This window comes from Cygnus atratus, chromosome 14 (assembly GCF_013377495.2).
Source record: "Cygnus atratus isolate AKBS03 ecotype Queensland, Australia chromosome 14, CAtr_DNAZoo_HiC_assembly, whole genome shotgun sequence".
NCBI lineage: Eukaryota > Metazoa > Chordata > Aves > Anseriformes > Anatidae > Cygnus > Cygnus atratus.
Window position 1 is genome coordinate 14,194,435 of NC_066375.1, and position 13,331 is coordinate 14,207,765.

General features: G+C 35.4%; 1 protein-coding gene across 1 annotated transcript in view; it reads right to left on the reverse strand.

Moving 5' to 3' along the window:
* Positions 1 to 13,331, reverse strand: part of RANBP17 (RAN binding protein 17) — a 166,916-nt gene that overhangs the window by 42,147 nt on the left and 111,438 nt on the right. Inside the window, exons 20-21 of the mRNA XM_050713578.1 lie at positions 7,892 to 7,980; positions 1,698 to 1,805 (exon numbers count right to left, since the gene is read on the reverse strand). Coding sequence (XP_050569535.1) covers positions 1,698 to 1,805; positions 7,892 to 7,980 — 197 coding nt within the window. The remainder of the gene's footprint in view (positions 1 to 1,697; positions 1,806 to 7,891; positions 7,981 to 13,331) is intronic.

The window sequence follows — 13,331 nt, forward strand, 5'->3', positions numbered from 1 at the left end:
TGTAGTACTTGTACAACCCTTGTCACAGAGATAGGGGCAGGCATCTTTCATTCCTTTAAGTCCAATTTTTTTTTTTTGTTTTCTGAGCCCGTATCTGCAGGGTCCTGCACTGCAAATTCTGGAGTAAATCTGGGTGTTTATAAATAAATAAAACGTGCCTTGTATAAAACATTTGTGTATTCCATATGCACGAAATGATAATGGCTTGCAGAGGCAAAAAAAAAAACACAACAAAAACAGCACATCTTCTCAATGTCAGAGTGGCATAATGCACAATCTGATACTCTGTAACATATTTTAACCATGTCAAAGTATATTGTATAATGCATTCTAACCTGTAAAAGCTAATGCAGTACACAACTCATGAAGAACTCCATCCCAGATGATGTTTTCTAAAGGGAACAAGGCAGATTTTCTGAATACCAATAGGCAGAAGAATAACATGAATATGCAAAGTAGCTTGAAGAGCCATCTTTTGCATAAGATTTATTGTTCCAGTTCCTCTTTGCTTTTGCTTACTGTTATTAGAGTTCTGTGTTTAGGTTTTAACAATCTCCTCCTTGAAATGCGTTGCAGCCCCATTAGAGCATACTGTTTGTGCACTGCGTCACGAATAAAAATAGGTTCAACTTCTCCAGCCTTTATTATACTACGACCAGGACAGAAGACATAATGAACGTACACAAACTGAAGAGGAAGTCCCAGTGAGCAAGTCAACACAAATGAGAAGCAGGGAGCTCTGCCTCAAGGTCTGCATAGCCACTGAGGGATTAGGAGTACATCGTACACACTCGTGCTTGACTGGGAGCCAGGTCGGAACAAAGCACGGATTTCCTATCACTAGATTAAACTGAATATTTTTTCAAACTTCAAATATTGCAACTTTTCTTTGTAAGTTCGATTTGCAAGGCAAAATGAAAAGTGGTGAGAACACATACTTTTCTGCTGAAAACCCTAATTACTTTGGTCATGAAGATAACCAATACAGAGACATTAACTATCAATTTTTCATTTCAAAGTCTTATTTTCCTTTGGGCAATACACTAAATATTTCCGAGTGTAATGTTAATTTCCCCAAATAAATTGTTCTGTTAATTGTGGTAAAACAAAAATTTCATTCTAACACCTGCAATGTAAAGTATTGACATCACCTCCCACAATCATTCTGAGGTCTCTTTAGCGAGCCCATGGAGAAGAAATTAGACCTGGGAGAAGTTACCTACAAGTCGGTTATAAATATTGCTGTATTGGGTAATATTCTTTCCTATTTTGGCTAGAAGAGTTGAGCTAAGGAAAGAAACTGTAAAGGGAGTTGCAGTTTAAGAAGTACATATGTACACTTGTGCTTGGCTTAAGGCAAAAATTCAGCCTGCAGCAAATCTTGACAGTAGACTATTTTCAAATATTTAATTATAAAGTCAGAATTTAACTAGCAATATTTTTGCCAGTAAAAGCATACAATTCCACTAACTTGTAATATAAAAATCACAGCAGTCTCTCACACATTCCTGTTGGTAAAACAATACATTGACACTGAAAGCTGAGCTCCGTTCGTTAACTTTGCTCCAACATACAAAAATAGCAGTGTTAAAGACAAAGCCAGACATCATAAGGATCAGCAAAACACAGAAAGATAGGATGCAGAATGCATACCCTTGCAGTATTCATCACTTACATGACTCTCACGTGATTCTTACCTGTTTTGCATGAATTCTGCCATCAGCTTCAAGATAGGAGTTGTACATGCAGGTTCCTGGTACCACAGCTCAATAGCTCTTTGCAGAACAGAAATGTATGCAGGGTATCTTCACCAAAATTAAAGATTGTACTGACAAAACAATGTCCTCCAAAACTTCCCCTAAATCTAAACTATGGTGTCAGATGGGTGGGCCAGATACAGACCCTGACAGCTCCTTCTGACAAGGAGACTACCAGAGCTGTAACAAAGGAAAAGGAAAGCATTTTGTACACGTGAAGCTAACTTACCAGTATAGATATGAGGTTGACTTTTAATGAATGGCAGAATCTAATTGCATTTAAAACTAGAAAAATTTACATATCAGCAAATCCTAGGGTCCACGATTTCAGTGCCACCTCCTATGTATTGTATTTGCTATATAGCGGTTGGCAATAGCTTCCTTGCATGAAGTTTGTTTCCAGAGTATTCAAGAAAAAGAATTCCGATGAACTATGCGGGGGAGGCCAGGAGTTAGATTTCTAAGAACTCTTTCAGGAGGGCTGTTTGCTCGTCAGTACCCAAGAGATATCAGTTCTTCTAAAGCAGGATTTGAAAGAACACAATATAGGAATAGAGTCTCGCAGACTCTGCAATGTAGCTTAAAAAAATCTTATGAGTTACTGCCTGTATCAAAATATTTGATATGATGATTTGATACATAGCTGACCCCTAGTTTCCCAACATGCTGAAAAAAGGGTTTAGATAAGAATGCAGACTGGTAAATGGAAGTGAGGAAGCACAGCTTGACTGGCAAAGAACTAAACAGTTTTTATGATACTGAACCAAGAGATTCTAACTATGCAATTTGCTATTAAAATATGATCAAGCCAATATAGTCAATGGTTTTATTTAATATTAAATTTATTTTTCATTTTTAACTTTGTTTCATCTCATATAATTCTGCTTTATTTAACTGACCGCACTAGAAATAGTGACTATTCTTAGGAAAATGCTATTGCCTATTCAGAGCATAAAGGCAACTACTGTGAATCTTACCAAGTAGAATACAGGCCAAGCACTCAACACTGGATTGTGAAATAGAAGTCTGAAATGTGTAAAGGTTTACTTGCTTCTAGGATATGCAGACAGTCATGTCCCAGTTCAATACAGCTCTTCCGGTGAAGGCAAAGCCCTCACACGTGGCACTACTGATGAATGACAGTGCTGTGCAGACAGATGGAAGGCATTCTGGCTACTGCTGTCTGTCTGAGGCATCTAAAGACTTGTGCATTTTCGCTGCCAGCTGCTTGAGGCACTGTAGGCATAAACTATATATAGCGGAAAAGGTTGATGCGAAATACACTTCTAGACCTTGTCTCTCTCTCCTTTAGGGAGTTCTTTACATTTTAAATTAGACAAACTAGAGCTAAACATACTATGGACAGTTACTCTGTAATATACATGGATTTAAATTCAAGTCCCATTTGCCTAAAATATCCTCAAAGGGCACAGATGACCCATGCCACCTCATACCTTTATAAATTCACTAATGCCAGTTCAATTTTTATCTGAGGTGGACTTCCAATGGGCTCACTCTCAACTAGAGGATGGTCAAAATACTCACAATACAGCAGATGTCATGTAGGGTACAGAACTGAACTGAGCTGAGCTGCTGATTCTCCAAAGTCACGCTTCTTCCTTGGTGGAATGCAGCAAAGCCCCATTTTGTAATTTTGTGGGGTAAAAAACAATTGCCTTTTCAGATTTCAGAGAGAACAGAGTAACTTGACAGCCAAATCCACAGCCAAAATATAAGCCAGCCGTATCAAAGGCTGCTAATATATCCAGTATGATTGGTTATCTTAATTCAAAAGTTTGAGCATTAAGCCCACGTTCACTGTCAAGCAAATACTGAAGTCATAGTCAAGTTTATAAATGTTAGGGGTCAACAGAAAGGCTTCAGCAATTTGCTATACAAGAAACCAAACAAACAATAAATTAGCTTTGAAAACAACATTATTTGTGAGTGTTTTCAACCACAAGCTTCAAGAGATCTGGATAATTCAGGAACGTAAACTGACCAGTCAGCTTTACTGGTCAAGCTGAAAAGAATGCAAATGGGAAGAAACGATGCTAAATTTTGAATCTACACAAGTGGCAGTAGCAGCTATTAGAAACGTATTAGTGATCAGGTAGCCTAATCTCATTCGAGAAGGTGTTTAAGGAAACATCCATCTCTACAGTTGTTTGTTGGGCTCTTTCAAGTTTGTAATTCTGAACCCTTAAAACATACAAACTTAATATTTCTGATTCTATTTTTGAAAAACTTTTTGATCAAGCCATCTTACTGTTACACATGGTTTTATTTTGTTAAGAAATATACAAATTTGGATAAATAAGTATTAATGGTAGTTTAATTTTTTTTTCTAGTGATCCACATCTGAAGAAGCATATGCTCAAACATCCAAATATCAAGGTCAACTGCAACTTTTAAATGACCATCCGCTAGATAAAGCACCTCCAGAACGGATGAATTCTCTAAAGGTAATGGTTATGGTATCTCTCTCTATATAGAGATCTTCATTAAAAAGGCACAATATTTCAACAATGTCATGTACCCATGCATATACATCCCGTGCTATCTATCAGACTGCAACTCTGAGCCAACCTAGTAATTTAATTCTTGCAACCCATTTTCTTATTGCAACCCTTTTCTTTTACAAACAACGTAAGTCATTAAATACTGAAAATCAACTGGGAGTAACAGAGGAAAAAAATGCCTTCGGGTTACCACCTAACTTTAAGAACCACTAAATGAAAGTAACAAAAAAGTGGATATTACTCTCAACTCACTACTGAATCTCCATGGACTTATCTGACTGCAAGACCCAGGACCCTTAAACTACAGCCTCACATTAGTATGGAATAAAACAGATTAAACATCCAAAATCTCATCCAGGCTCTCTTGAAGTAAATAACAGAATGAAATGTACCATTAAGAAAATCAGACTTTGATTCTACTCAAATTGGCATGGGGGTTTTCTGAGGCCTGAACACCTGCATGTTGAGGACTGACCTACAAATTACAGAGACCAGATGTTACGATTACAAAAGGCAAATAAACTTTCCAAAGCCAAGGTACTGGAATCATCACTGACAGCTTGACATATCAATGTTTCAGGAAGAATAAATGCCTTTCATATCCTTTTTTTCCCCCCCTTCTTTTTGTTTGTTTGTATGTTTTCCTTCATCTTTCATTACTGGAACTCTTTGGGAAGATGCTACACTTAACACCTAAAACTGCTTAAAATATTTGGAAATATTTTAATGAAGTCTTTTGAGAGATCACCTAATGCAACTTTAAAACAAATTTTACTATTATTATCAGTATTTTCTCTTCATCCCTTGCCAGAGGAAAACTATAAATCTTGTCTCAGCTGAATGAACACCATTTATCATATTCATTTTCTTGTCAATACAATTATGAAAAGCCTTTGGCCTTTTTCCAAGGAGCCTGATTTGCTAGAGAAACTCAATTAGTATAAGCAAGCCTGCTACAAAACAGCCCTATTTGGCAATCTAGTGCAGCTTCAGCATACCTGACGATTCACCTCTAAAGCACAATCCTAATAACTCAATCACAATGGCAAAAGAGAGCATACAATGCTGTTGTCCTCCCCCGCTCTCTGCGAGACCAAAAGGACTTAAAAGAGATTATTTCTGCTCTTTTTTGCCATCTACTGGACAAAAGTTAAATCCTAAACACTTAGGAAACAACACTCGGGAAAAAAAAAAAAAAGAAGAATCGCTCACCTGAGAGAATACTAAGTGTAATTTGTTTAGTTATGGACAGGGATCAGATCCAAAGTATCTCCTGCAATCACTTGGAAAGTTTATCGATGCTGCCTTCTGCCAGTGATTTACAAACGATTATTTCTGCATGTCTTCAGTACAGAATTATCGTCATCTTATGGTATTAAAAGCCCAGGCTTTTATCTCTTGCCTAACTGTATTATTTATTTACCGAACAAATGCAAGAAAATCAGATTTATTTTGGCTAATATTCTATATCTGCTGTTTTTAATACCGGAAGACTAGGGCTTAAAATATTACAGAATAAAATCTGTTTGCAAAACAGCTTGTACTTGGTATATTAAAACCAATTTTTAATTTTCTGATGCTATATTTGAAACTACGAAAGAAATATATTAATCAACGGATATTTAAACTTAATATGATAAAATCAGCATCTGACCATTCCTTCTCTTCCTATTTCCCTTTCTGTCCTTATATACAGTAAATAAGAGCTGAGATAACAGCAGCTTATTCTGCTGTAATTCTCTGGATCAATATTTGGATGAAGCTGGACTAAGCCAAATGAGGTGAAATCCACTGAACAGAAGCATGCATTTACCATTTACAGCCAAAGGTGGGAAGAAAAGAATTTTTAAACCTGTGCAAGAGAAAGGTAACTGAGAAAGCCTGGGCTTTGAACGCCACAAAGATGTGTTTTAGTCTGTTTATACTGTTAACACAGATTAATGAAATCCCCCAAATTTAGGCTGTTTTTATTTTTTTGAAATTAGTTTAACTCATAAAATAGAATTAATAAAATATTAAAAAAACACTCAGAGAAAAGGGTCCTGAGGATTACATATCCTAAATCCTTGCATAAAAAAACCTCCTCCATGTATAATATGAATCTTTTTTTTTTTTTCAGATGGAGAGGAGGTAAGTCTCTCTTATACCTCCCTCTACAGCTGGAGATTTGTACTTCTGCACAGAACAGCACGATACTCATACTGTACTAGGAAAAACAAAGTAAAAAATTTGAAATTGATGCATTACTGATCTACTTTCATACATCGTCCACGTTCTATTATTAAGTTTTAGGGTAACATAAGCACAAACAGTACTAATGAAGTTAAACGTACCCCAATGGTGCCCACTAGAAAATGAGATGCTAATTCACAGTCTGGCTTCGGTAGATTTTTTTCCTTCTCCAGTCCTCTAAAACTGAAATTAAGTAATGCTTTCCACTGATTTTTCAGGGAAATGAAGACTATACTGCCTTCTGTTTTGGATTTTCTTTCTGCAAGCTGTGTCATGCAAGCAGAGCCTGCACATGAACAGAATCATTGCTGGCTTGTGAAGGTCTTAAAAAGGGCTTATCTGAATTCTGTGGTCATCAGAATTCTACAACCCACCACATAAGGACATCTCTCAGATCCTACCGGGCTCTGTTGGACAGCCTTTAAGTCCTCTCAGGCTAACTTCCTAGCCACAATTTCTGATAATGCATTCCTCTTTTATACCCCCCCAAAAATGAGTGAACAGCAGATTTTCATTATGTACTCAAAGTATTTTTAAAAGCTTGATTTCTAATAAAACATGCAATTATACTTTAACATTATTTTTTTTCTGTCCGTAAAATAAACAAATGCATAATTCACTTCCACAGCTTTGAGAACTAAATTATAAAACCAATAATTTCAGTTACTTCACTACATATTGCAGTATTTTGTTACTAATATGACTGTGTGCCTAAAAAGAATTACAGCTACTGTATTTATGAAAATACAAAACATTTCTCTAAGTATTAAGAAAATACCCGTGAGTATTATCATATTTCTTGGCATAAAAATGTATACAATATTGAAAGCAAATAGAGCTGCATTATCATTATTTATTGAAGAAAGCTAGAGCCTAAAGATTTTGACTTTGTTTTCAGACGTCCATTTTCTTCTGATCAAGAAGACTGCAGGTGTTGTGATATTAATAGAGTTGACATAAATAGAAAGTAACTGACTAAATTAAAGACATGATTCATACCAGAGAGAGAAATCTCCCCAGATAGCACTCGTATAGTATTTTTTTTAAGCACTTTTGATGTTAAACCAAATGTAGGTACATTGTGCTTTGAGTTAAAGACACAGCTTTCTCTTTATGAAAACATTATGGATTTATGAAAGGAGAGAAGCCATTTGGATATGTTTTCTAGATTAGTAGCGTGACATAACAAAAAAGTGACCTCTCTGTGGTCCTTCCCAGTTAACTGCATGGTTGCCATTGTGCTGTAATTTTAGCTGATTACACATTAGTTCATTTAGCTTTGTTTCCTCTTCCCCACTGTGCCATACTATTAAACTAATGCAAGGGGCCTGGTATCCCTCTGTGCACAGAGCTGGTATTGTCATAGTGTAATAAGGATACATCCAGTCAAACAGCATGGTGTAGCTGGTCTTTGTGTTTAGTGCAAAGGCAATCCCTCGAAGATCTCTTGCCAGCCCGATCAACATACGCTGTCAGTGGGAAAGAGACACAGTAATTGATTTTCACGTTAGCACAGAGCAGATGGAGTAATAATCAGCCAATAATGACCACATATCTGATTTTGATTCATTAGTTTAAATGTCTCGCTCAAATCCTTTTTCATAAAAAGCACAAAGATTCTTTCAACAAACAAGATTTCCACAAGTTTTATAGTGCTAACACTAGCGAAATGCTTAGAAAATGCTTTTGATTATTCAATATCTTATACTAATGAATAATGCAAATTAAAACATAATATATGAACACAGTGTATTAAAGTTTAAGAGTGCTTTCTGCATCAATATATTTAAAGTAACAATAACAATAAAGCATTCATTTAAGCTTGTAATATTTTAAATGAGGTGTAAGACTAATTGGTACTCATACCAAGCTACAATTAAGGTTACACTGAGATTCTCATTGTATTGTTATTTTAACTTTTTTTTTTTTAAAGTCATCTTCCAAGTTAGGTTTCTTCAAAAAGTCTTTTATTTTGTTTACAGAAGACCAAGTTAACATCTATCTGTATTAATGTTAGTTCCGAGATGATTTTTTTACCCCCTTTACTGACTGAACAGTGGCTTCAGAACCCTTTCAGCTCAAAAGCAGACAACACTGTGTAGATAATTAGCCCCTACTAAAGGGCTGTTTTCAGGATAATTAATAGAAATCATTAAAAAGAATACCAGTGAATGAAAAAATATTTTCACAATATAAACCAACTTTCAAATGTAGTTAAACAACTATTCTCTTTTTGACAATGAACTAGTATTAATAAATTTTATTCATGTGTTGCAAGGTAGGGTTTCTAGGGCTTTTCATTATGAAAGACCACAGCACTGCAAAGCTTAGTAAAAAAAATCACAGAAGCATGGCAACAAAAAAGTAAGGAGCTTGCTTTTTAAAAACAGAGTTTTCAATAATGCAGCACTTGATGATAATATTGTAATATTTATAGCACTGAGAAACGCAAAAGGTAAGATTCACATATTAATTCTAAATGGTCACATAAAAAGCAAATTACGGCTGATGCCTTGTTAAACTGCTAAATGTAATCTTACACAAGGGCTAATTTCTACTTTTCATATACAGTCACATTAGTTCAATTGACTTGGATGGCACACACGTAGATTTATCTGAGGATAAATTGAGTTCCCTACGAAATGCTGGTAAGGTTGCTAGGAGTATTTTAATATTTGTGTTTCTTTTCTGTTGTGCATTGTAATGGCCTGAACTTGCAAGATGCTCAGAGGTCTCAACTCTCATTAACTTTAATGGAACTCTGAAATCACTAGAGAGGAAGTGTTCAATACTGAGAAGATATGACAAAAAATTGTAACTTTATCCTTATATTCATCGTATTTTCATACTTGGTGCATTGTTTTGTCCACACAGAAGATAAATATTTAACAGATATGGTTGCCAAAACATCAAGAATGAAAAGAACTAGGCAGCAACACTTTATACTTCTTTCCAAAGGGGTACAGAGATACAACAGCATATACAAGGAAGTGGAAACCTTTGAGTGATTTTGGATCTTTTGCCCATTCTAGCCACAGAAAATGATGTAAGCAAGACTGCACAAAGAAAAGGCTGATGCAAGGAAGAAGGGGAGCTACAGCCCCTGGCAAGACATGAACTTGCCTTTGTTTGAAGATGCACTCAGAGGGAAAGAACTCGCCATCTTACTGTGGTCTCTGGAACATGGACTAGATAAACACAACCAGCCAAACACATATTCCCGTAACAGGCTTATTCTGTCTTTATAAAAACAACTGGTTGTAAGAAAACACTCTTTTGCAAATGTATTTAGAAAACAAATTATTTGTGAGCATTATAAACTGTTAATACAACTCAACGTGCAACATACTTTAAACTACAGTTCCAGATTTGTGAGAGCCTATACGAATACCAGGTAATTTCAAACAACATTTGACCTTCAATTCTAAAGAAAGGAAAAAACCTACTACACATGCTACATTTCTTGGCTTTCTATTCTTTGACTTCAGACATTGCTATTAAAAAGTCCATTCCACTAACCAGAATATTCTTAATAAATTACCTCAATCTACAAAGCACCATAATATTCTTATGCCATAAAATACCAGTGAACTCGGTGGTTTAGTTATTATCCATTGGAACTCAACTTTACGAAATAACGCCAACAGTTAGCAGTATCAGGGCAGCCTGAATCCTGAGATAAGTCCTGCTCCACTTAAGTGACTGGCAAAAATATCTTTAAACTTAATCTGGAACAAAAATCATCCTAAATTCCACATTTGCTTAAGTCACACTTAAAAAGAGGAAAAACAAACCAACCAACCAACCAACCACCAAACCTACAAAACTTCTGAGACATTCGAGTTTATTAGTCCATTGCAAGTTTTCAAAGAGCATCCGTATGCACAAGATTTATTAGTGACAAACCATATTACACACTTGTACATCTACTTTTAGGATGTCATGCTGTGGGATTGAAAGAGCCCTGCAAACTTAACAGTACAATCTGAAGAATACATTAAGATACTGCTTCATTCACAACTGAACACAAGCCATTTCTGTGCCAAAGTGACAGCTGATAACAACACCAGCAACTGCAAAACGAGTAAGATGAGAAGTGAAGCACAGTAAATAAAAAACACGTAGTAACAACAGCTTGTCAGTGGTATGTGGGCTTATACATTGATTTTCTTACCAAGGAAAATTTTGTTTAAATTTCAGTTTCAAAGTACTCTTCCCTGAGCACCAAAGAGATAGGTCTCCTTAAGATTAATTAAAACAAACCAATTTTTAAGAATTCTTGTGTGTTGGTTCAAAGTCCTGAATAAGATTTTTCAATGGATTTTTAAAGGAAAAGAGAGGATCATTTAAATATTTGCAGGAAAAAAAAAAACTATGACTTGCCAACATGTACCAAGTGTCTGACTAACACAATTTAACACAGACGAGACTACTCACGCCACCCACCCCCAAAATGGGGTTTGTAATGGAAAGTCTGACAGACCCTTAACTATAGTGGCACTACTGGGTGCAGCTATAATATTACCCTCATAATTCTACTATATAATAACAACAAAGGAAAAAAAAGGTGAAGGGTCATTGCGCTTTGTCTTTAGAATTAAGATGGCTGTCTTCATCCTTACAGCATACTCTTAATTCTGGAGACACGTCTTAATAACCTCTAAATAGTTCCAACAAAAGAGCCGTGTCAGAGGAATGAGCAGGCCCCAAGGTGTTTCAACTGGAGTGTTTTCATCTGCCTTTATTGCTCTATCCCTCTCCAGAATTAAGGCAATAACCTGTGATAAATTATTCAGGAACTGCTACAGGGATCAAAGCAAAATCATTCTGTTAAAGTGCTGTTTGCAACATTTGGCACTTAGTGTGAAAACTTTTAATGTGTGCAAGCTGAAAATCAAGGATTTTAAATAATTTAACAGCATGGAGTTTCTACAAACCAGCTAAAGATAGCATGTTGCTATTTAACTGCTTTTTCCTCAGATACTTTTTTTCATGCGTTTCTATCAAACCTGATGATGTCACGACCATAAACAAGGTACGACAGAGATTCCGGCTACCCAGTCGATATATTACTTAACCAGATTGTCAACAGGAGCCTTTGAAATTCTTCGGAGAAAATTAGCCACTGTTTTAATATTGGACATCTTTCCTATTAATATAAAACTGTGAAGAAGGAACCAGCAAAGGGAAAAAAAAAAAGGCAAAAAGGAAAGTACGTAATTACTTAAGCCATCTTCAATTATATTTGATCTCACTGGAAAAGAAACCTAAACATATGTTTTATATGCAGATTTAATGATTACAAATGTATTTTAAAAAGAAAGAGCTCCCTTGCTGTGATTGTTTTTCAATGGTGTATTTCAGAAATATTAAACAAAAACCCTAGCCAGTTAGAAAGTCCTAGTAAAAACCACAAATTAAATGAATTTGGCAGTCCTGGACCATTTTCATAGTGATATTTTAACAGTGTCATCTCCCTGTGGATTGGAATACTAAGCATTTTATTGAAGAACTGAACTGTTTTTGTTTTCAGTACTTGCAAAATGAAGTACCTGAAAGCACTTTTGCATGTATTATTTATTCATCATGATAGAAAAATAGCTTTAACCTAATAAATTATGTTTAAGAGAATTTAGAGCAAAAGTTTTGTTTATGATAAAGCAACAGATTTAGTTCTTTATCAGTAGCTTAAAGCACCAAGTTTTCTTTATACAAATTAGACAGATGGTGCTTACAGTAGAATTTACTAAAGGTCTGTCACAACAAATGCAGCCAAGCTGCATATTTAATCACTGCAGAACCTTGTCTACCTGCAGCTGCCAACTGCTAATCCAATTTCCCTGATAAATGTGGCAAGAGACACGATCAGCAATAAAGAGCATCTAACTCCATTTTCCTGCAGGGCGTCTTTTGATGAACATTTAGGACGGAAGCACGGAGTGCACTGTGTGGCCCTGGCTTGTGGCAGCTGCATGCATTTTGAAGACACAGTTCTCAGGTTACTCACTTAATTCTGCCACTATCATTATGTTGCTATTGATCTCAGTAGCTCTTGTCTACACAGCATTACTCTAGATGAAGCTGAATCAGGCAGTTATCATGCATCAAACTTGCTCAAAAGCCTGGAGATTTCCCCTTAATTACTTGTGATTTTATTTGCAAATACCGTTAAAGTGTAATCAAGCAGTCACTTTCCAGGGTCGTTAAGAACTTGCTAGTTTAGGAATATATCACTGGCACTCCATTAAAATTTCTCTACTAAGATGGTTTCAAGCAAACCAGACAGGACAACAGCAAAATTATTTTAATAAACTGAACCCTCACGAGGTAAATGCAGTTTCCTACAGAAGGATAATGCTATCCAATGACCACTTCGTTTGAATTTTTAGAATTTTAAACTTTAAAATATAAAAGATGATTCCAAAATAGTTTAACTGTATTTAACAAATGAAAAGTTATTAAAATCAAATACATAAAGAACAAATGAGGAAACTAGAATTAGGTAAATATTGAAATAATATCAGGTATTACTTAAAAAAATAATAACTCAACTCCAGTGATTATTGTGAATTGTGCATCTTCTTGTAATGTGAGAGATATATTGCATATAAATTATTTATTAAATATTTCTAGCGTATTTGTTTATTTTCTTATGAAAAGAAGTAGATAAAAGTGGTGACGTACATTTAACTTTCCATTATCTCATGAAAAATTTTAAAGTAGTGAATTAGAAATTACTGTTAGGGTGTCTTCAAAATTACCCTGCATAGCTAGAGCAAGCACTCCAGTGTGCATTGTTAACTATTTATTCAGTGACAAT